The sequence below is a fragment of the Salvelinus alpinus genome, chromosome 15 (assembly GCF_045679555.1).
Source record: "Salvelinus alpinus chromosome 15, SLU_Salpinus.1, whole genome shotgun sequence".
NCBI lineage: Eukaryota > Metazoa > Chordata > Actinopteri > Salmoniformes > Salmonidae > Salvelinus > Salvelinus alpinus.
Genome location: NC_092100.1, coordinates 19,794,413 through 19,816,345, shown reverse-complemented (window position 1 = coordinate 19,816,345; position 21,933 = coordinate 19,794,413). Strand labels below are relative to the sequence as shown.

The 21,933-nt window shown below is 44.4% G+C and overlaps 1 protein-coding gene across 4 annotated transcripts in view; it reads right to left on the bottom strand.

The window, feature by feature from the left end:
- Nucleotides 1-21,933, bottom strand: part of LOC139539661 (zinc finger RNA-binding protein-like) — a 48,969-nt gene that overhangs the window by 18,970 nt on the left and 8,066 nt on the right. For 2 of the 4 annotated variants that reach the window (XM_071342819.1, XM_071342820.1), the window contains exons 2-10: nt 7,218-7,473; nt 6,130-6,244; nt 5,656-5,865; nt 3,613-3,908; nt 3,185-3,370; nt 2,379-2,598; nt 2,072-2,226; nt 1,845-1,964; nt 1,223-1,404 (exon numbers count right to left, since the gene is read on the bottom strand). In XM_071342819.1, coding sequence (XP_071198920.1) covers nt 1,223-1,404; nt 1,845-1,964; nt 2,072-2,226; nt 2,379-2,598; nt 3,185-3,370; nt 3,613-3,908; nt 5,656-5,865; nt 6,130-6,244; nt 7,218-7,473 — 1,740 coding nt within the window. The remainder of the gene's footprint in view (nt 1-1,222; nt 1,405-1,844; nt 1,965-2,071; nt 2,227-2,378; nt 2,599-3,184; nt 3,371-3,612; nt 3,909-5,655; nt 5,866-6,129; nt 6,245-7,217; nt 7,474-21,933) is intronic. The other 2 variants (XM_071342821.1, XM_071342822.1) reach the window with 1 other exon arrangement.

The window sequence follows — 21,933 nt, the reverse complement described above, 5'->3', positions numbered from 1 at the left end:
GGCTCGTGCGGTGGAGGAGATCTTCGTGGGCTATACTCAGCCTTGTCTCAGGGTAGTAAGTTCGTGGTCTGTTGATATCCCTCTAGTGGTGTGGGGGCTCTGCTTTGGCAAAGTGGGTGGGGTTATATCCTGCCTGGTTGGCCCTGTCTGGGGGTATCGTCGGACGGGGCCACAGTGTCCTTCAACCCCCCGTCTCAGCCTCCAGTATCTCCAGCCGCAATAGTCTATGTACCGGAGGGCTAGGGTCAGTCTGGTACATCTGGTGTAATTGTCCTGTCTTATCTGGTGTCCTGTGTGAATTTAAGTATGCTCCCTCTAATTCTCTCTCTCTCCCCCCAGAGGACCGTAGCCCTAGGACCATGCCTCAGAACTACCTGCCTGATGACTCCTGGCTGTCCCCAGTCCACCTGGCCGTGCTGCTGCTCCAGTTTCAACTGTTCTGCCTGCGGCTATGGAACCCTGACCTGTTCACCGGACGTGCTACCTTGTCCCGGACCTGAGGTTTTGACTATCGCACCTGCTGTCTCGATCTCTGAATTCTCGGCTATGAAAAGCCAACTGACATTTACTCCGGAGGTACTGACCTGTTGCACTCTCTACAACCACTGATTATTATTTGACCCTGCTGGTCATCTATGAACGTTTGAACATCTTGAAGAACAATCTGGCCTTAATGACCATGTACTCTTATAATCTCCACCCGGAACAACCACCCCTCAGAGCCTGGTTCCTCTCTAGGTTCCTGCCTTTCTAAGGAGTTTTTCCTAGCCACCGTGCTTCTACATATGCATTGCTTGCTGTTTGGGGTTTTAGGCTGAGTTTCTGTATAGCACTTTGACATCTGCTGATGTAAAAAGGGCTTTATAAATACATTGAGTTCTCATCACGTTAGATGTTGCAGGCATTCTATTAATATATTAGGAGAAAAAGGTACTGAAAAGGGGAACAGGCATAATAAGATAAACATCTCTATTACTGAAGAAGGCAGGGGATTCCCCTTTTGGTTGAACCACAGTGTGACAGCGTGGGCTGCAAAACTGCATGGGGAATTTACCCAGCACCCACAAGCAGGGTTCCCCTGTCTGCCTTCCTCTGACATCATCAGCAAGAAACATAGGAAGAATGACTAAGCACAGCTCAAACCTTAACCCCAAATGGATGAGTCTAGGATTTGGGGAGGGTAAGCTTGATCCTAGATCTGTGCCTAAGCAAGGGCTCTGACCTCATCTCTGTGTGCCAGCTGCCGTCTGGCTCTGACCTCATCTCCAAGTGCCAGCGCTGCTCGTCATCCCGCTGTCTCTTCAGCACAGCCTTCTGCTTCTGTTTCCTCAGTTTGCCCTCTTGCAGCTTCCTGGCCCGATTACTGGGCTTGATCTCCACCGGCAGCTCTGGGTTCACCTTCTTCTACAGAAGGGGATGGAAGGGATAGTAAACAATGTCAAGAGCTGTGATACATACATACATACATACATACATACCACACACCCAGTGAGTGAGTAGCAGGCTCTCCAACTGAGAGGTAGGCCTATAGCCATCATCCAAATAAATAATTATATGATGTGTCAAGGTATACATAATTCAACGGATGACCAAATTACAAGGGGTCTACAGGACATCAAGCAATGTCTACATCCTGCCTAAATAAATTCTGCCATCTAGTGGCGCTAGTTTTGCAGTGACTTGACATTATTGCTTGTACAACAGGTCACAGGGTTCAATGCCGTCAATGCCGTTCAATACAGTCAATTAATTTTGGCAGTACAATAAGTGCATTGTAGTACGTAGCTGCTAGCTCTAGAAACATCTTGCGAAAAGATAGTACTATATACGATGCATTTTCTTACCTTGTACTGCAGTCGGTGCCTGCGTCCCTTCAGGTGCATGTCTTTAGCATTGGGGTCATTGAAACTGCATTCACAGAGTTTACAGTGGAAGCGAATTACCTTCCCATCATCATTACGCACCTGAGGAAAAAAATGTAAACTTGCATTACAACATACCATAATCTTAGTATCTTTAACAACATGGTTAGTGAATCAATGAAATAAATAAGAAATAAATTAACTCCTACCTCCTCCACATAGTCATGTCCTACAGGCTGGACGTTGCCCTGCCTCCCCACTCCATCCCCGTCCTCATCGTCACTCGTGGTCTCACTCTTTGACGCTGTTGCTGACTGCTTGGCCTCATTCTCCTTGGCTACTGGAGGGGTGGCCGGCTTGTTGGCTGTCAAGAGAAAGGCCAAATATAAGTATGGAGCATTTTAGCATTGCAGTTTGAGTCTAAAATTACAACTTAAATTAAACATCATTGGTTTATTCTGTCAGCACAGATATCATAATTCCAACTAATAAACACTGATTCCTTGGAAGACTTACCAAGAAGGGTTATTTTGGGTGCGACTGGCTTCTTCACAGGTGCTGGGGCCTTGGTGGCGTTTACGACCACTAGTTTGGGTGGCGCTACCGGGTCAGCTGCCGTAACAATGATAGGGGTTGTCTTCCCAGCTGTCGACGTTGAGATAATTGGAGCATTGTTCACTAAAACAGGCTCAGTTGAAGGTATAGGTTTGCCTAGTTTGGTGTGGAGCTTCACCACCTACACAGCGTTAAGAGGGAGAGAAATAAAACTAAGGCATGGACGATACCAGTATCGCAATATTTTTTCCATGGCAAAAACAAAAACACGAAGGAGACCAAACTCTTTGGTCCTTTAAAAACCTGCTGTATGTAAAATATTGTGCTATAGCTTGGAAAAGAAATACATGTGACTCTGGATGACAACAAGATGTTTGTTTCCAACATTAGGGCTGTTTTCCTAAAGAAGTTAAATCTGCTTTGTGTCCTTGCCATGATACTAACGAGTATCGTGATACTAGTATCGTCCCCGGCCCTAAATAAAACATCATAATACATTGTGAGGTGGACTCCCTGAAAAACATTGGCAACTGTTACGGAGTGGGCTATACTGGCTAAATAAAATAAAAAGTAACAACAAAATGGATGTCACATAAATACCTGATTAAAAAGTGTTATACTAAAAGACATACCAACGTGTGACTATCACAGAGCTGATCTAGACAAATTAGCTAGCTAAAGAGTGCATCAATTAGCTAGCTAAACGGTGCATCAATTAGCTAGCTAGTTGCCTGATGTTACTCCTCCTGTCAGTGCAGCTGTGCTACCTTCTGGTGCTTGGCCCCTCGGATATGGGCAGCGTACGCGTCTACGCCAGTGCAGGCAATGTCACATAGTTCACAGCGTAGCTGGGTCTGAATCCCCCGGGGCCCGTTGCTCCCCCCCGCGCTGCCAGACTTCAGAGCTGCATCCTTCTTCTTGTGCTTCTGGCCCTCGAGGTGCTCTCGATACGTCTGCAGAGAAAACAATTCAACAACAATTAATTCAACTTATCTACAAAAGCAAACCTTCAACCACAACAACAACAAAAACAGTACATCCTGTGTTGCTACAGTATGTCTCCTCTTAGGCACTTTGCATGTTTAACTGTTGTATATGTTAAAATACTGTACATTCATTTGACTCTAAAGTGCTTATGTACATTGCCAACAAATAACCTGTCCCTCATAATGCATCATCCACAAAGCACCGCTACCTGCGGTCCAGCACAGCTGATCTTGCAGATGTCGCAGTAGTGCAGCTGGGGTTGCTTGGGCGGCCCTTTCGGCTTCTGAAGCTTGTTCTGGTGGAACATGGGCTTCTTGTAGGCGTTGACCGTGGGAGCGGTCACCATGTTGCTGCCCGTGTTGCTCCAGGAGGAGCTGGTGAGCTGCTTGGGAGGCGGATGGGACTGCTGGGGGGGCGGCTGGGGCTGAGGAGGAAGCTGGGCAGGCTGGTAGTACGAGGGGGTGGAAGTGTAACCACTTGAATCATAAGTACAGTAGCTGACGCCTGAGAGGTAAACAAATGGAGAGTTGAGACGGGGCAGAAGGTGGGGGGGTCACACTGTAAAAACATACGCTGTGACAAATATATACACTGCTCAAAAAAATAAAGGGAACACTTAAACACCACAATGTAACTCCAAGTCAATCAGACTTCTGTGAAATCAAACTGTCCACTTAGGAAGCAACACTGATTGACAATAAATTTCACATGCTGTTGTGCAAATGGAATCGACAACAGGTGGAAATTATAGGCAATTAGCAAGACACCCCCAATAAAGGAGTGGTTCTGCAGGTGGTGACCACAGACCACTTCTCAGTTCCTATGCTTCCTGGCTGATGTTTTGGTCACTTTTGAATGCTGGCGGTGCTTTCACTCTAGTGGTAGCATGAGACGGAGTCTACAACCCACACAAGTGGCTCAGGTAGTGCAGCTCATCCAGGATGGCACATCAATGCGAGCTGTGGCAAGAAGGTTTGCTGTGTCTGTCAGCGTAGTGTCCAGAGCATGGAGGCGCTACCAGGAGACAGGCCAGTACATCAGGAGACGTAGGAAGGCAACAACCCAGCAGCAGGACCGCTACTTCTGCCTTTAAGCAGGAGGAGCACTGCCAGAGCCCTGCAAAATGACCTCCAGCAGGCCACAAATGTGCATGTGTCTGCTCAAACGGTCAGAAACAGACTCCATGAGGGTGGTATGAGGGCCCGACGTCCACAGGTCCACACCGTGCAGGACGTTTGGCATTTGCCAGAGAACACCAAGATTGGCAAATTCGCCACTGGCGCCCTGTGCTCTTCACAGATGAAAGCAGGTTCACACTGAGCACATGTGACAGACGTGACAGAGTCTGGAGACGCCGTGGAGAACGTTCTGCTGCCTGCAACATCCTCCAGCATGACCGGTTTGGCGGTGGGTCAGTCATGGTGTGGGGTGTTGCAGGCAGCAGAACGTTCTCCACGGCGTCTCCAGACTCTGTCACGTCTGTCACATGTGCTCAGTGTGAACCTGCTTTCATCTGTGACAGCCCTCCATGTGCTCGCCAGAGGTAGCCTGACTGCCATTAGGTACCGAGATGAGATCCTCAGACCCCTTGTGAGACCATATGCTGGTGCGGTTGGCCCTGGGTTCCTCCTAATGCAAGACAATGCTAGACCTCATGTGGCTGGAGTGTGTCAGCAGTTCCTACAAGAGGAAGGCATTGATGCTATGGACTGGCCGAGCCCGTTCCCCAGACCTGAATCCAATTGAGCACATCTGGGACAACATGTCTCGCTCCATCCACCAACGCCACGTTGCACCACAGACTGTCCAGGAGTTGACGGATGCTTTAGTCCAGGTCTGGGAGGAGATCCCTCAGGAGACCATCTGCCACCTCATCAGGAGCATGCCCAGGCGTTGTAGGGAGGTCATACAGGCACGTGGAGGCCACACACACTACTGAGCCTCATTTTGACTTGTTTTAAGGACATTACATCAAAGTTGGATCAGCCTGTAGTGTGGTTTTCCACTTTAATTTTGAGTGTGACTCCAAATCCAGACCTCCATGGGTTGATAAATTTGATTTCCATTGATAATTTTTGTGTGATTTTGTAGTCAGCACATTCAACTATGTAAAGAAAAAAGTATTTAATAAGAATGTTTCATTCATTCAGATCTAGGATGTGTTATTTTAGTGTTCCCTTTATTTTTTTGAGCAGTGTATATTTCACAAAGGTTGATTCTTGGCTGTATGGGGATAAGCTCTTGTTCTTACCAGAGTAGGTGCCAGCTGTGGAGCTGAAGGACGAGCAGGGGGTGTAAGACGAGATGGGGGGCTGCTGTACACTGGTGGACACTGGGTAGATGTTGTAGCTGGTGGACACTGAGCTGGCAGGGGCCAGAGGCTTTAAAGTTGTGACATGCCTCTGTGGTGGTGGTGGCTGGCTGTATACTGTGCTGACTGGACTGTAGCCACTCTTCACGCCTACAGGGAAGGAAACCATCACAGAGTGTTGTTTGACAGGCTTGGCTCCAATTCAACAATACTCAATACACTGGCTTTTGTAGTACACCAGCAGCCAAGTTCTTTTGCACAGTGTAGGTGTTTAAACGAATAGTGTATAACACAGTAAAAAACGATGTACTGTCAGACGAGAGAACATTTCAAATGAATTAGTGGCTTTTGTATTAGAGTGTTATGACGGTTTGTGTGCGATTATGCGTGGGAAGAAGGTTGGCAATGACTCACCTGTCTGGTAGTAAGCTTCTGTTGGTGTCCGCTGGGCTGGAGCTATACTCGTCTGGTAGTACTGCTTAGTCTCATAACTAGTGGCTGGAGGCAGGCGTCCGTAACTGTAGTTATCCTGAAAGTTTGTTTTACAGCATGAACATGGATGGCAGAAAAGTGTAAATAGTATGCAAAATAGATTGTGACTTTAACAATCTAAAATTCTCCATGTACTTGTACATATACAATAGAAAAGGTTGGTGACCACTGAGCTGAGTCAAGCAAGCTGAGATCTACCGCACAGATTTTTAAAACATGACTTAACTAACATTAACATAATAAAAGCTGTTCTGTAGGAATGAGGTTTGTGCAGTAGGCCTAATACATTATCACATCATATTGGCTATATGCATGGTCTTCCAATATTGCTCCTTCTTAAACCACATTATACTTCAAAAGTCGAGCTTTGATATACAAAATAGATCACTTGGTGTAGCACTTGTTACGCACAGCGGAGCATAAATTTTAATAATTCGCTTCTTTATTTTACTGGACTGATGGTACCTGCATCTGATGGTCATGGTGCTTTCAAGACAACTGGGAACTCGGGAATAAAAAGGAGGTCAATGATCTTTAGATTGGAAAGTCGGAGCTCTAGAAAGAGGCCCGAATTCCGACTTGGAATTCCGAGTTGGATGACCGTTAAAAGCGATTTTTCCCCCAGTCGGTGAGACTGACCAGAGCGAGGGCACACCGTCTCCACCTGATGGCGAAACTCGTGTCGCACCGCATCTGCCTCATGCATAAATTCATGTTGTTCCTATGACCGGAGAAAGTGAAATATTCCTCGATATTAAAATATAGACAACGAGCTGCTGCTAATAATAATCAAAACCCAGGGCTAGCGACATGTGTGCACCTACTGCTAATAGCGCAACACACACAGAAAAAGGAGCACAAGCCTTTATCGTTGGCTTTTCTACAGACATTTTTGGTGATCGACTAGGAATTCCTTGACGCTCGACCAGTCGATCGTGATCGACCACTGCAATAGCTAAAACACGACAACAGCATGCAATGGGATGATAAGGAATGGAATTGTGACTTACCGTTTCAGTGTATATCGGTAGCTGGTATGTCTGTGGGGTGGTGGTGGGTTGGGGCGTGGGGTCCGGCTGCCGGTAGCCATAGTCTGGGGGGGCAGGGTGGGTCTGGTAGGCCACCGGGTAGGCAGAGGCAACGGGCCTGGCTGGTTGTGCAGGGGCAGAGGCATAGGAGGCAGTCACTGCATGGGCCACGGCAGGGGCCGGCTGGACATTGTAGCTGGCTGTGGTGGGATGGGCATAGGCTGGTGGAGGCTGAACGCTGTGGGGAGAGAGACAAGATGGAGGGTAGAATGAGGCAAGTGAAAGAAGGAACTTGTCTGTCAGCCCTACATTAAAGACCAAAATTGGTTAAAGAAAATTGTGAAAAATAAGGTATACCAGTTGAATTTAAGAACCAAAAAAAGTACAGCTGCACCATACAGGTTGCAAAATAGTTGGCAGGAGATTTGATGTGCCGATTCCATGGCACATGGTTTATGAACTGACAAAAACTCTGCAGATTTTGCTATTTAGAGAATCATTAGATCACTTGTTTTGATACTGCCCATATGTAGCTTTGTTTTGGTCGCAGGTACAGGAATGGCTGAAGAATTGCAACATTTACCTGGATCTCTCCAAATAGCACTCCTGGGTGACTTGAAAAGCCATAGGTCAATTGATCAATAATACTCTTAATAAAAATGTTCATCTTTAATTTACAATCTGTAGAATCTATGAGAATAGAAAGTGAAACATTACAGCACAGTTGAAAAAATATATGGCAATTAGAAATCAAAACTGGAAGGTTTTTAGAGATAGATGGGAGACATTGAGGGTAGCTGAAGGGTGGGACTAAAAACAAATAAAAAAAGATAACTAATGTAAAATATTCAGTGTCTGTAAAATGTATAAGTGTTGTTGTCCATTAGTTTACTCCACACACACTGCCATCGGAAAGTTCAGACCCTTTGACTTTTTCCACAGTCAGGTTACAGCCTTATTCTAAAATGTATTAAATCGTTTTTTCCCCCACTCAATCTAGACACAATACCCCATAACGAACAAAGCAAAAACAGGTTTTTAGAAATGTTTGCTAATTTATTGAAAAATGAAAAATGGAAATATGACATTGACATAAGTATTCAGACCCTTTACTCAGTACTTTGTTGAAGCACCTTTGGCAGTGATTACAGCCTCGAGTCTTCTTGGGTATGACGTTACAAGCTTGGCAAACCTGTATTTGGGGATTTTCTCCCATTCTTCTCTGCAGATACTCTCAAGCATGGTCAGGTTGTATGGCGAGCGTTGCTGCAACGCTATTTCCAGGTCTCCCCAGAGATGTACGATTGGGTTCAAGTCCAGGCTCTTGCTGGGCCACACAAGGACATTCAGAGACTTGTCCCGACGCCACTTCTGCGTTGTCTTGGCTGTGTGATAAGGGTCGTTGTCCTGTTGGAAGGTGAACCTTCACCCCAGTCGGAGGTCCTGAGCACTTTGGCGCAGGTTTTCATCAAGGATCTCTGTACTTTGCTCCATTCAACTTTGCCTCTATCCTGACTAATCTCCCAGTCGCTGAAAAACATCCCCACAGCATGATGCTGCAACCACCATGCTTCACCTTAGGGATGGTGCCAGGTTTCCTCCAGATGTGATGCTTGGCATTCAGGCCAAAGAGTTCAATCTTGGTTTCATCAGACCAGAGAATCTTGTTTCTCATGGTCAGAGGCCTTTGGGTGCCTTTTGGCAAACTACAAGCAGAGCTGTCATTTGCTGTTTATTGAGGAGTGGCTTCCGTCTGGCCACAATACCATAAAGGCCTGATTGGTGGAGTGCTGCAGAGATGGTTGTCCTTCTGGAAGGTTCTCCCATCTCCACAGAGGAACTCTAGAGCTCTGTCAGAATGACCATCAGGTTCTTGGGTCACCTCCCTGAGTCTTGGTGGTTCCAAACTTCTTCCATTTAAGAATGATGAGGCCACTGTGTTCTTGGGGACCTTCAATGCTGCATACATTTTTTGGCACCCTTCCCCAAATCTGTGCCTCGACACAATCCTGTCTCAGAGCTCGATACACGTGTGTGTGTATGTAGCACCACTCAAAAGTTTGGACACAGCTACTGATTCAAGGGTTTTTCTTTATTTTTACTATTTTCTACATTGTAGAATAATAGTGAAGACATCAAAACTATAAAATAACACATATGGAATCGTGTAGTAACCAAATCAATATATATATTTTATATTTGAGATTAGGGCTGGGCGATATGGCCAAAATCTCATATCCCGATATACAGTGGGGAGAACAAGTATTTGATACTCTGCCGATTTTGCATGTTTTCCTACTTACAAAGCATGTAGAGGTCTGTAATTTTATCACAGGTACACTTCAACTGTGAGAGACGGAATCTAAAACAAAAATCCAGAAAATCACATTGTATGATTTTTAAGTAATTCATTTGCATTTTATTGCATGACATAAGTATTTGATCACCTACCAACCAGTAAGAATTCCAGCTCTCACAGACCTGTTAGTTTTTCTTTAAGAAGCCCTCCTGTTCTTCACTCATTACCTGTATTAACTGCACCTGTCCACACACTCAATCAAACAGACTCCAACCTCTCCACAATGGCCAAGACCAGAGAGCTGTGTAAGGACATCAGGGCTAAAATTGTAGACCTGCACAAGGCTGGGATGGGCTACAGGACAATAGGCAAGCAGCTTGGTGAGAAGGCAACAACTGTTGGCGCAATTATTAGAAAATGGAAGAAGTTCAAGATGACGGTCAATCAGCCTCCGTCTGGGGCTCCATGCAAGATCTCACCTCATGGGGCATCAATGATCATGAGGAAGGTGAGGGATCAGCCCAGAACTACACGGCAGGACCTGGTCAATGACCTGAAGAGAGCTGGGACCACAGTCTCAAAGAAAACCATTAGTAACACACTACGCCGTCATGCATTTGCCTACAGCACACACTGCCCTGTTTTTAGACAGTGCCGGCCATTGTTGAGCCACCTATCTACTGAAACATCAGTCTAAGTTTTCAAAAATGACTCAAGGAGGAGTACTGAAATAAGAACACACCACCCACAATAAAGCAACACTGCAGACTACAGCACTCCACATTTAAAGGATGGAAAATCTATTTTCTGCCGAATATGCAATGCCAAAAGGATGACCTTGCAAACATAAAGCAACAGCCCTATCATTATAATGTATTTTGATGCTAACAGACCGCCTTCCCGACACAGGCATTCTAAAATCACCTTTGTCAGCATTTTGTCTGGAATAACCACGATTTGTTTCATGAGGGACAAGGAAAGATCAAAGTAATGGATTATGGGCGGAATAAATACATATTAAATCTGTGAAAAAAGTTTAGGCTGTTCCTCACTCGTACTGTACTGGTACACAACGGCACAAAGCATTGCAAAATGGAACTGACCAAAGAAAGCAAATGTTCCTATAAAAGGAGAGTGCAGTGACATCACAGTCAAGTGAGCCTGATTTATTCTAAAAAATAATCAAACTGAGAATCTACTGAGAGTGACAGCTGTAGAATGAGCTGGCAACTAGCAGCTCTAGGCTGCCATGTAAACATCAGGGAATAGTGTAAAAAAAAAATCTATGGTGATAGTTAAAAACAAGGCAACAGTAAACATGTCGTCCCCCACAAATGCTGCACCCCCCCCAGGCCAATTGAGATATTGCGTGTGACTAACATTTCAGGTAATTACTATAGCTCCCATCTTGGGTCAATCAGTGTCATTTTTGTAAATGCCGGATCTCTATGGCAAGACGCATCATTCACCCAAGTTTGGACAAAATCGGCCAGCACAGTGTGAACTACTATAGTATGGAAGAAAAAAAAGAACTATAGTCCATTCACCGATTTCATCATGTGGGACAACAAAGTATTCTAACTAGTGATGCACCAATGAGACATTTTTGGCCGATACCGACATCCAACGTTTTCCTTGCCAAAAAATACGATACCGATATTACATTTTTTTGCGACCTTTTAAGCATTCTAGTACAGTTAAATAGTTAATACACACACACGGACGCAGCGGTCTAAGGCACTGCATCTCAGTGCAAGAGGCGTCACTACAGTCCCTGGTTCGATTCCAGGCTGTATCACATCTGGCCGTGATTGGGAGTCCCATTAGGGCGGCGCACAATTGAGGTTAAATTAAGGTTACCCACACAGACACCAACCACACTGACAAAAAAGTTATTTTATTGGCATTTACGCATGTCCCCATTACCAGTAAAACATAATCAAAACCTATTTATTTTACTTACTTGCTGTGCTGTTTCGTTGTTCAGTCGTTAGCTAGCTAACTATATAGCTAGGTGTCATCTAAAATAACCCTAATTTAAAAGACAGTTCTTATTTGATTAATGGTGGTCGGACCCATCCATGTGAAGCTAGCCACAATAGTGGACTTTGCAGTTAACCTTCAAAGTAAAAGTATGGCATAATTCTACTATTGTATTCATTTGCATCACTGTCAATGACATACTTTAATTTTGAAGGCAAACCGCAAATTCCACTATTGTGCCTAATCCTTATTGTGGCTACACATAACCCCGTCCGGTCGAGCTTCACTAGCCAGATGAAGATAGCTGGCTGCTTATAACATTAGCTTAGGGCAACAGGGTTAAGTAGCTGGCTAGCTATTTATTTTCATGAACTGAAGTTAAATTTCAATAGGCGAACAACAATACTTACTCACAAGGATTCCTAAATCATTGCTAAGAATAATGAAAATGACTGCAGTTTCTACTGGTCATTGTTCTCAGGCTGGTTGTATTGGTGCTAGCTAGGTAACGTGCGCTAACCCCATTCCGTACAAATGTGCGCAACCACGACATTCAAACGAGGCTGCAAAGAAAACTAATGGGACTGTAGCGACTGTGTTGACATCAAAATTTGGGGTGTGAACTACGTTTCTATGCAAGCGTTGATTGACATTTTAATGGCTCGATAGTATTGGAGAAAAGTTGTTTTTTTAAACTGATCCCTCCGACGCTGTACGTTACATCGTGATGTAACGTACAGCACGCATATAGCAACTTATTCTGTCTTACAGCCTCTCTCCACCAGATGTAGCACTTCTCTCACCGTTTAAAAACAAGAAAGGGACAGGGTAAGGGGGGATACCTAGTCATTTTTTTGCGCCATCACTGCAAGCTATCATGACTCTCAAAAGCAGCTGATTACTTCTGAAGATCAGGTTTTTAGGGCAGGGCTAAAGTGATTCAAATTCGACACAAACCATCAAATAGGTATGTAATGACACATTATATAAACTCTTTATAGTGTTTTATTTACATTTTTGAGGCAATAAGGTGATAAGTTGGACAGATCAAGTGAAAAAAGCCATTTCCCCAAACGACATCTCTCCTCACTATCACGCCATAGGTTTAGCTTCCCCACCCGCCATTTTTAAAAAGACCCGACGGAGCGCATTGCCTTCTTGAATCATGCAGAGATGGGCATCATGAAGGTCTCGTCCTTGATTTTGTTGGAAAGGGGAGAAATTGTGCTTTACATTGGTATTGATATTACAGTTGATCTGGAAGCATTACGTTTTTTGGGCGCTGAAATTAGGTAAATTGTACGGACCAGCACGATGTACAAAAGTGAGTGAGTTTACCAAGCTAAAGCTTGCTACCCAGGAAGTTGCGGTCGAGCAAACAACGCTTTATTACCAGCGCGGTATTGTAAATACATTGTTCGTGGCCAGTGTTTGCTGACTTTTTTGTACAGCTTTGACAGTGCTACTGTATCTTTTTTGACACACAAAGACCCAAACGGTGCTCCATAGTATGTATGTCGTGAAGCTAATAGCAGTGACGCTATTACTGTGTAACTCCGGTAGGGCAACACCGGAAAAATAGCACACTTGGTAGTGTTAACCGGTGCTCAACCAATCGGCGAAAGCCAACATCACCCACGACAGAGAACGGTTCATTGTCAAGGGCAATGAATTCCATTATCTTGGCTTTAATAGATTTCGCCTTTGAGTTGTCTCGCTGTTATTTTGTTACTCTTTCAAATAGAGGTCGACCGATTCTGATTTTTCAACGCCGATACCGATTATTGGAGGACCAGAAAAAGACGATATCGATTAATCGGACGATTTTTATATATTCATAATAATGACAATTACAACAATACTGAATGAACACTTATTTTAACTTAATATAATACATCAATAACATCTATTTAGTCTCAAATAAATAATGAAACATTCAATTTGGTTTAAATAATGCAAAGAAAGTGTTGGAGAAGAAAGTAAAAGTGCAATATTTGCCATGTAAAAAAGCTAACGTTTAAGTTCCTTGCTCAGAACATATGGAAGCTGGTGGTTCCTGTTAACATGAGTCTTCAATATTTCCAGGTAAGAAGTTTTAGGTTGTAGTTATTATAGGACTATTTCTTTCTATACCATTTGTATTTCATATACCTTTGACTATTGGATGTTCTTATAGGCACTATAGTATTGCGAGCCTAATCTCGGGAGTTGATAGGCTTGAAGTCATAAACAGCGCAATGCTTGAAGCACAGCAAAGAGCTGCTGGCAAATGCAGGAAAATGCTGTTTGAATGAATGCTTACGAGCCTGCTGCTGCCTATGACCGCTCAGTCAGACTGCTCTATGAAGTCATAGACTTAATTATAATACACTGCTCAAAAAAATAAAGGGAACACTTAAACACCACAATGTAACTCCATGTCAATCACACTTCTGTGAAATCAAACTGTCCACTTAGGAAGCAACACTGATTGACAATAAATTTCACATTCTGTTGTGCAAATGGAATAGACAAAAGGTGGAAATTATAGGCAATTAGCAAGACACCCCCAATAAAGGAGTGGTTCTGCAGGTGGTGACCACAGACCACTTCTCAGTTCCTATGCTTCCTGGCTGATGTTTTGGTCACTTTTGAATGCTGGCGGTGCTTTCACTCTAGTGGTAGCATGAGACGGAGTCTACAACCCACACAAGTGGCTCAGGTAGTGCAGCTCATCCAGGATGGCACATCAATGCGAGCTGTGGCAAGAAGGTTTGCTGTGTCTGTCAGCGTAGTGTCCAGAGCATGGAGGCGCTACCAGGAGACAGGCCAGTACATCAGGAGACGTGGAGGAGACCGTAGGAGGGCAACAACCCAGCAGCAGGACCGCTACCTCCGCCTTGGTGCAAGGAGTAGCACTGCCAGAGCCCTGCAAAATGACCTCCAGCAGGCCACAAATGTGCTAATTAAGTGTTAAATGTGTTAATTAAGAAATGGTCTTCACATAGTTCGCAACAAGCCAGGCAGCCCAAACTGCTGCATATACCCTGACTCTGCTTGCACAGAACACAAGAGAAGTGACACAATTTCCCTAGTTAAAAGAAATTCATGTTGGCAGAAAATATTAACTAAAGATGCAGGGTTAAAAATATATACTTGTGTAATGATTTTAAGAAAGGCATTGATGTTTATGGTTAGGTACACATTGGTGCAACGGCAGTGCTTTTTTCACGAATGCGCTTGTTAAATCATCACCCGTTTGGCGAAGTAGGCTGTGATTCGATGATAAATTAACAGGCACCGCATTGATCATATGCAACGCAGGACAAGCTAGATAAACTAGTAATATCATCAACCATGTGTAGTTATAACTAGTGATTATGATTGATTGATTGTTTTTTATAAGTTTAATGCTAGCTAGCAACTTACCTTGGCTCCTTGCTGCACTCGCGTAACAGGTAGTCAGCCTGCCACGCAGTCTCCTCGTGGAGTGCAATGTAATCGGCCATAATCAGTGTCCAAAAATGCTGATTATCGATGGTTATGAAAACTTGAAATCGGCCCTAATTAAAATCGGCCATTCCGATTAAATCGGTCGACCTTTACTTTCAAATGACTGCTTGACTTGTTGACTACTCAATCAGCAGACATTGTGGGCTAGTTTAGGAAAGCTGTTTGCATGTATAGCGCAAAATTTTACGTGGAGTCATTACATCATGTACCTTCGTTATATAGGTATGCATGTCAGCTTTGACATCGGTTTTGCACATCGGGCGTTAAACTAGATATCGGCCGATACGTTTGTTGGCATTTTTAGCTAAAATCGGACGATTCCTATATATTTTCTTAACCTTTATTTAACTAGGCAAGTCAGTTAAGAACAAATTCTTATTTTCAATGCTGGCCTAGGAACAGTGGGTTAACTGCCTTATTCAGGGGCAGAACGACAGATTTTTACCTTGTCAGCTCGGGGATTCGATCTTGCAACTTTTCGGTTACTAGTCCAACGCTGTAACCGCCCCAAATGTTTGCCGATATATCATGCATCCCTAATTATAACTGTAAAATAAGTTGGCAACATTCTTCAAGACTGCTGACTAATTTATTTAGAAGTTGCCACGTACCTCAACTCATGAACTCGCATTCGCACTTTGGTCCGCAGGTAGTATAACTTTTCATTACATTTCATTACATTTCATTATAGTACAACGGTTTGATTTGTCTAATCTTAGCAATTTCTTCTTAGCTAGCTACATAGCCGTCTTTGTATCAAAGATAATTGCGTAATTATCGTATTTCGTCATCCTAACGCAGTCTACACTGCTATCTGCCCAGCAGCTAGCCAGCTAGCAAACGTCCACCGTCTACCGAATAGCAGCACTGTAGAAACTATTACACTCAACTGAACGACTTGATTAGTGTAGTGTTAGCTAGCTACATAGTTGTCTTTGCTGTCTTCGTATCCAAGATAATTGTGTAGTTTAGAGTGTGTAGTTTTAGAGTGATTATCTTAATTTACCGAGGTTAGCTAGCCAGCTATTTGTCGTCCTTAACGTAGGAGACACTGCTAGCTAGCCAACAGCTAGCCAACGTCTACCGAATAGAACTTCCGCACTCAACAACCCGGTCGCATTCCGCTTCGCTCCACAGGTAGTATCACATTTTCATTTCATTTCATTACAGTACAACGGTTTGATTTGTTTGATCGTAGCTAGCTACATAGCTAGCTACATAGCCGTCTTTGTATCAAAGATAATTGTGACACCACCTGCGTCACTACCTGTTGACTACCTGTTGAGTCTGCAGACGTGTTGCTGTGGGTTTTGCTGCCAACTTTACTTTACTTTGCTAGCTGACAACTTTACGTTTTTTTTGTTTTGTTTTTAATTACCGTTTATATTTTTAGTTTTTCCATCGCAACTTTCTTCCCTCATTCAACTTTTTCACTCCGGACGCTTTATCTGGACATGGTTCGTCAACACCTTCAACAGCCGAAGCTAAGTACTAACATTAACATGATGTCTTTTAATTGCAGTCGCTGTACTCATAATATACAGGAGAACGATCGCCTTACGGCGAGAATAGCTGTGCTACAAGCCCAGCTTCAGACGCAATCGTTAGGCAAGGGTAATTTCAGTGTAGGAAAGGAAGAAACAGCGTCTGTGCCACCAGTAAGTACAGATAGTAACGTTAGTATAAATCCCCCCGCACAGTCCCCGCAGCCGGACAACTTTCTCATGGCTTCTGGAGGGAAATGCTGTTGGAATGCTCAACCGGTGTCGCTCATTCAGCCGACAGAAACTTTCAACCGGTTCTCCCCATTATGTAGCGAGTCGGAGTCTGAGTCTGAGTTTTCTCTTGTCTCTACTCCTCCCGTTACGGGGTCTGAGACGCCGAAGGCTCCCACCATTAGCTCTGACAAATTGAAAACCCTAGTCATTGGCGACTCCATTACCCGCAGTATTAGACTTAAAGCGAATCACCCAGCGATCATACACTGTTTACCAGGGGGCAGGGCTACCGACGTTAAGGCTAATCTAAAGATGGTGCTGGCTAAAGCTAAATCTGGCGAGTGTAGAGAGTATAGAGATATTGTTATCCACGTCGGCACCAACGATGTTAGGATGAAACAGTCAGAGGTCACCAAGTGCAACATAGCTTCAGCGTGTAAATCAGCTAGAAAGATGTGTCGGCATCGAGTAATTGTCTCTGGCCCCCTCCCAGTTAGGGGGAGTGACGAGCTCTACAGCAGAGTCTCAGCACTCAATCGCTGGTTGAAAACTGTTTTCTGCCCCTCCCAAAAGATAGAATTTGTAGATAATTGGCCCTCTTTCTGGGACTCACCCACAAACAGGACCAAGCCTGACCTGCTGAGGAGTGACGGACTCCATCCTAGCTGGAGGGGTGCTCTCATCTTATCTACCAACATAGATAGGGCTCTAACTCCTCTAGCCCCACAATGAAATAGGGTGCAGGCCAGGCAGCAGGCTGTTAGCCAACCTGCCAGCTTAGTGGAGTCTGCCAATAGCACAGTCAGTGTAGTCAGCTCAGCCATACCCATTGAGACTGTGTCTGTGCCTCGACCTAGGTTGGGCAAAACTAAACATGGCGGTGTTCGCCTTAGCAATCTTATTAGGATAAAGACCTCCTCCATTCCTGCCATTATTGAAAGAGATCGTGATACCTCACATCTCAAAATAGGGTTACTTAATGTTAGATCCCTCACTTCAAAGGCAGTCATAGTCAATGAACTAATCACTGATCATAATCTTGATGTGATTGGCCTGACTGAAACATGGCTTAAGCCTGATGAATTTACTGTGTTAAATGAGGCCTCACCTCCTGGTTACACTAGTGACCATATCCCCCGTGCATCCCGCAAAGGCGGAGGTGTTGCTAACATTTACGATAGCAAATTTCAATTTACAAAAAAAAAAATGGCGTTTTCGTCTTTTGAGCTTCTAGTCATGAAATCTATGCAGCCTACTCAATCACTTTTTATAGCTACTGTTTACAGGCCTCCTGGGCCATATACAGCGTTCCTCTCTGAGTTTCCTGAATTCCTATCAGACCTTGTAGTCATAGCAGATCATATTCTAATTTTTGGTGATTTTAATATTCACATGGAGAAGTCCACAGACCCACTCCAAAAGTCTTTCGGAGCCATCATCGACTCAGTGGGTTTTGTCCAACATGTCTCTGGACCTACTCACTGCCACAGTCATACTCTGGACCTAGTTTTGTCCCATGGAATAAATGTTGTAGATCTTAATGTTTTTCCACATAATCCTGGACTATCGGACCACCATTTTATTACGTTTGCAATCGCAACAAATAATCTGCTCAGACCCCAACCAAGGAGCATCAAAAGTCGTGCTATAAATTCTCAGACAACACAAAAATTCCTTGATGCCCTTCCAGACTCCTTCTGCCTACCCAAGGACATCAGAGGACAAAAATCAGTTAACCACCTAACTGAGGAACTCAATTTAACCTTGCGCAATACCCTAGATGCAGTTGCACCCCTAAAAACGTAAAACATTTGTCATAAGAAACTAGCTCCCTGGTATACAGAAAATACCCGAGCTTTGAAGCAAGCTTCCAGGAAATTGGAACGGAAATGGCGCCACACCAAACTGGAAGTCTTCCGACTAGCTTGGAAAGACAGTACCGTGCAGTACCGAAGAGCCCTCACTGCTGCTCGATCATCCTACTTTTCCAACTTAATCGAGGAAAATAAGAACAATCCAAAATTTCTTTTTGATACTGTTGCGAAACTAACTAAAAAGCAGCATTCCCCAAGAGAGGATGGCTTTCACTTCAGCAGTAATAAATTCATGAACTTCTTTGAGGAAAAGATCATGACCATTAGAAAGCAAATTACGGACTCCTCTTTGAATCTGCGTATTCCTCCAGGGCTTAGCTGTCCTGGATCCGCACAGCTCTGCGAGGGCCTGGGATCGGGAGAGACACTTAAGTGTTTTAGTACTATATCTCTTGACACAATGATGAAAATAATCATGGCCTCTAAACCTTCAAGCTGCATACTGGATCCTATTCCTACTAAACTGCTGAAGGAGCTGCTTCCTGTGCTTGGCCCTCCTATGTTGAACATAATAAACAGCTCTCTATCCACCGGATGTGTACCAGACTCACTAAAAGTGGCAGTGATAAAGCCTCTCTTGAAAAAGCCAAACCTTGACCCGGAAAATATAAAAAACTATCGACCTATATCGAATCTTCCATTCCTCTCAAAAATTTTAGAAAAAGCTGTTGCGCAGCAACTCACTGCCTTTCTGAAGACAAACAATGTATACGAAATGCTTCAGTCTGGTTTTAGACCCCATCATAGCACTGAGACTGCACTTGTGAAGGTGGTAAATGACCTTTTAATGGCGTCAGACCGAGGCTCTGCATCTGTCCTCGTGCTACTAGACCTTAGTGCTGCCTTTGACACCATCGATCACCATATTCTTTTGGAGAGACTGGAAACCCAAATTGGTCTACACGGACAAGTTCTGGCCTGGTTTAGATCTTACCTGTCGGAAAGATATCAGTTTGTCTCTGTGAATGGTCTGTCCTCTGACAAATCAACTGTACATTTCGGTGTTCCTCAAGGTTCCGTTTTAGGACCACTATTGTTTTCACTATATATTTTACCTCTTGGGGATGTTATTCGAAAACATAATGTTAACTTTCACTGCTATGCGGATGACACACAGCTGTACATTTCAATGAAACATGGTGAAGCCCCAAAATTGCCCTCGCTAGAAGCCTGTGTTTCAGACATAAGGAAGTGGATGGCTGACAACTTTCTACTTTTAAACTCGGACAAAACAGAGATGCTTGTTCTAGGTCCCAAGAAACAAAGAGATCTTCTGTTAAATCTGACAATTCATCTTGATGGTTGTAAAGTCGTCTCAAATAAAACTGTGAAGGACCTCGGCGTTACTCTTGACCCTGATCTCTCTTTTGACGAACACATCAAGACTGTTTCAAGGACAGCTTTTTTCCATCTACGTAACATTGCAAAAATCAGAAATTTTCTGTCCAAAAATGATGCAGAAAAATTAATCCATGCATTTGTTACTTCTAGGTTAGACTACTGCAATGCTCTACTTTCCGGCTACCCGGATAAAGCACTAAATAAACTTCAGTTAGTGCTAAATACGGCTGCTAGAATCCTGACTAGAACCAAGAAATTTGATCATATTACTCCAGTGCTAGCTTCCCTACACTGGCTTCCTGTTAAGGCAAGGGCTGATTTCAAGGTTTTACTGTTAACCTATAAAGCGTTACATGGGCTTGCTCCTACCTATCTTTCCGAGTTGGTCCTGCCGTACATACCAATACGTACGCTACGGTCACAAGACGCAGGCCTCCTAATTGTCCCTAGAATTTCTAAGCAAACAGCGGGAGGCAGGGCTTTCTCCTATAGATCTCCATTTTTATGGAACAGTCTGCCTACCCATGTGAGAGACGCAGACTCGGTCTCAACCTTTAAGTCTTTACTGAAGACTTATCTCTTCAGTAGGTCATATGGTTGAGTGTAGTCTGGCCCAGGAGTGTGAAGGTGAACGGAAAGGCTCTGGAGCAACGAACCGCCCTTGCTGTCTCTGCCAGGCCGGTTCCCCTCTCTCCACTGGGATTCTCTGCCTCTAACCCTGTTACAGGGGCTGAGTCACTGGCTTGCTGGTGCTCTTTCATGCCGTCCCTAGGAGGGGTGCGTCACTTGAGTGGGTTGAGTTACTGACGTGATCTTCCTGTCTGGGTTGGCGCCCCCCCTTGGTTTGTGCTGTGGTGGAGACCTTTGTGGGTTATACTCGGCCTTGTCTCCGGATTGTAATGTTGGTGGTTGAGGATTTCCCTCTAGTGGTGCGGGGGCTGTGCTTTGGCAAAGTGGGTGGGGTTATATCCTTCCTGTTTGGCCCTGTCCGGGGGTTTCTTCGGATGGGGCCACAGTGTCTCCTGACCGCTCCTGTCTCAGCCTCCAGTATTTATGCTGCAGTAGTTTATGTGTCGGGGGGCTAGGGTCAGTTGGTTACCTGGAGTACTTCTCCTGTCTTATCCAGTGTCCTGTGTGAATTTAAGTATGCTCTCTCTAATTCTTTCGTTCTCTCTTTCTCTCTGAGAACCTGAGCCCTAGGACCATATGTCAGGACTACCGGGCATGATGACACCTTGCTGTCCCCAGTCCGCCTGGCCTTGCTGCTATTCCAGTTTCAACTGTTCTGCCTGCGGTTACGGAACCCCTACCTGTCCCAGACCTGCTGTTTTCAACTCTTAATGATCGGCTATGAAAAGCCAACTGAGATTTATTCCTGATTATTATTTGACCATGCTTGTCATTTATGAACATTTTGAAAATCTTGGCGCTCTCTAATTTTCTCCTTCTCTCTTTCTTTCTCTCGGAGGACCTGAGCCCTAGGACCATACGTCGGGACTACCGGCCGTGGTGACTCCTTGCTGTCCCCAGTCCGCCTGGCCTTGCTGCTATTCCAGTTTCAACTGTTCTGCCTGCGGTTATGGAACCCCTACCTGTCCCAGACCTGCTGTTTTCAACTCTTAATGATCGGCTATGAAAAGCCAACTGAGATTTATTCCTGATTATTATTTGACCATGCTTGTCATTTATGAACATTTTGAAAATCTTGGCTCTCTCTAATTTTCTCCTTCTCTCTTTCTTTCTCTCGGAGGACCTGGGCCCTAGGACCATGCGTCGGGACTGCCGCCCGTGGTGACTCCTTGCTGTCCCCAGTCCGCCTGGCCTTGCTGCTATTCCAGTTTCAGCTGTTTTGCCTGCGGTTATGGAACCGCCACCTGTCCCAGACCTGTTGTTTTTCAACTCTTGATGATCGGCTATGAAAAGCCAACTGAAAATTATTCATGATTATTATTTGACCATGCTTGTCACTTTTGAACATTTTTGAACATCTT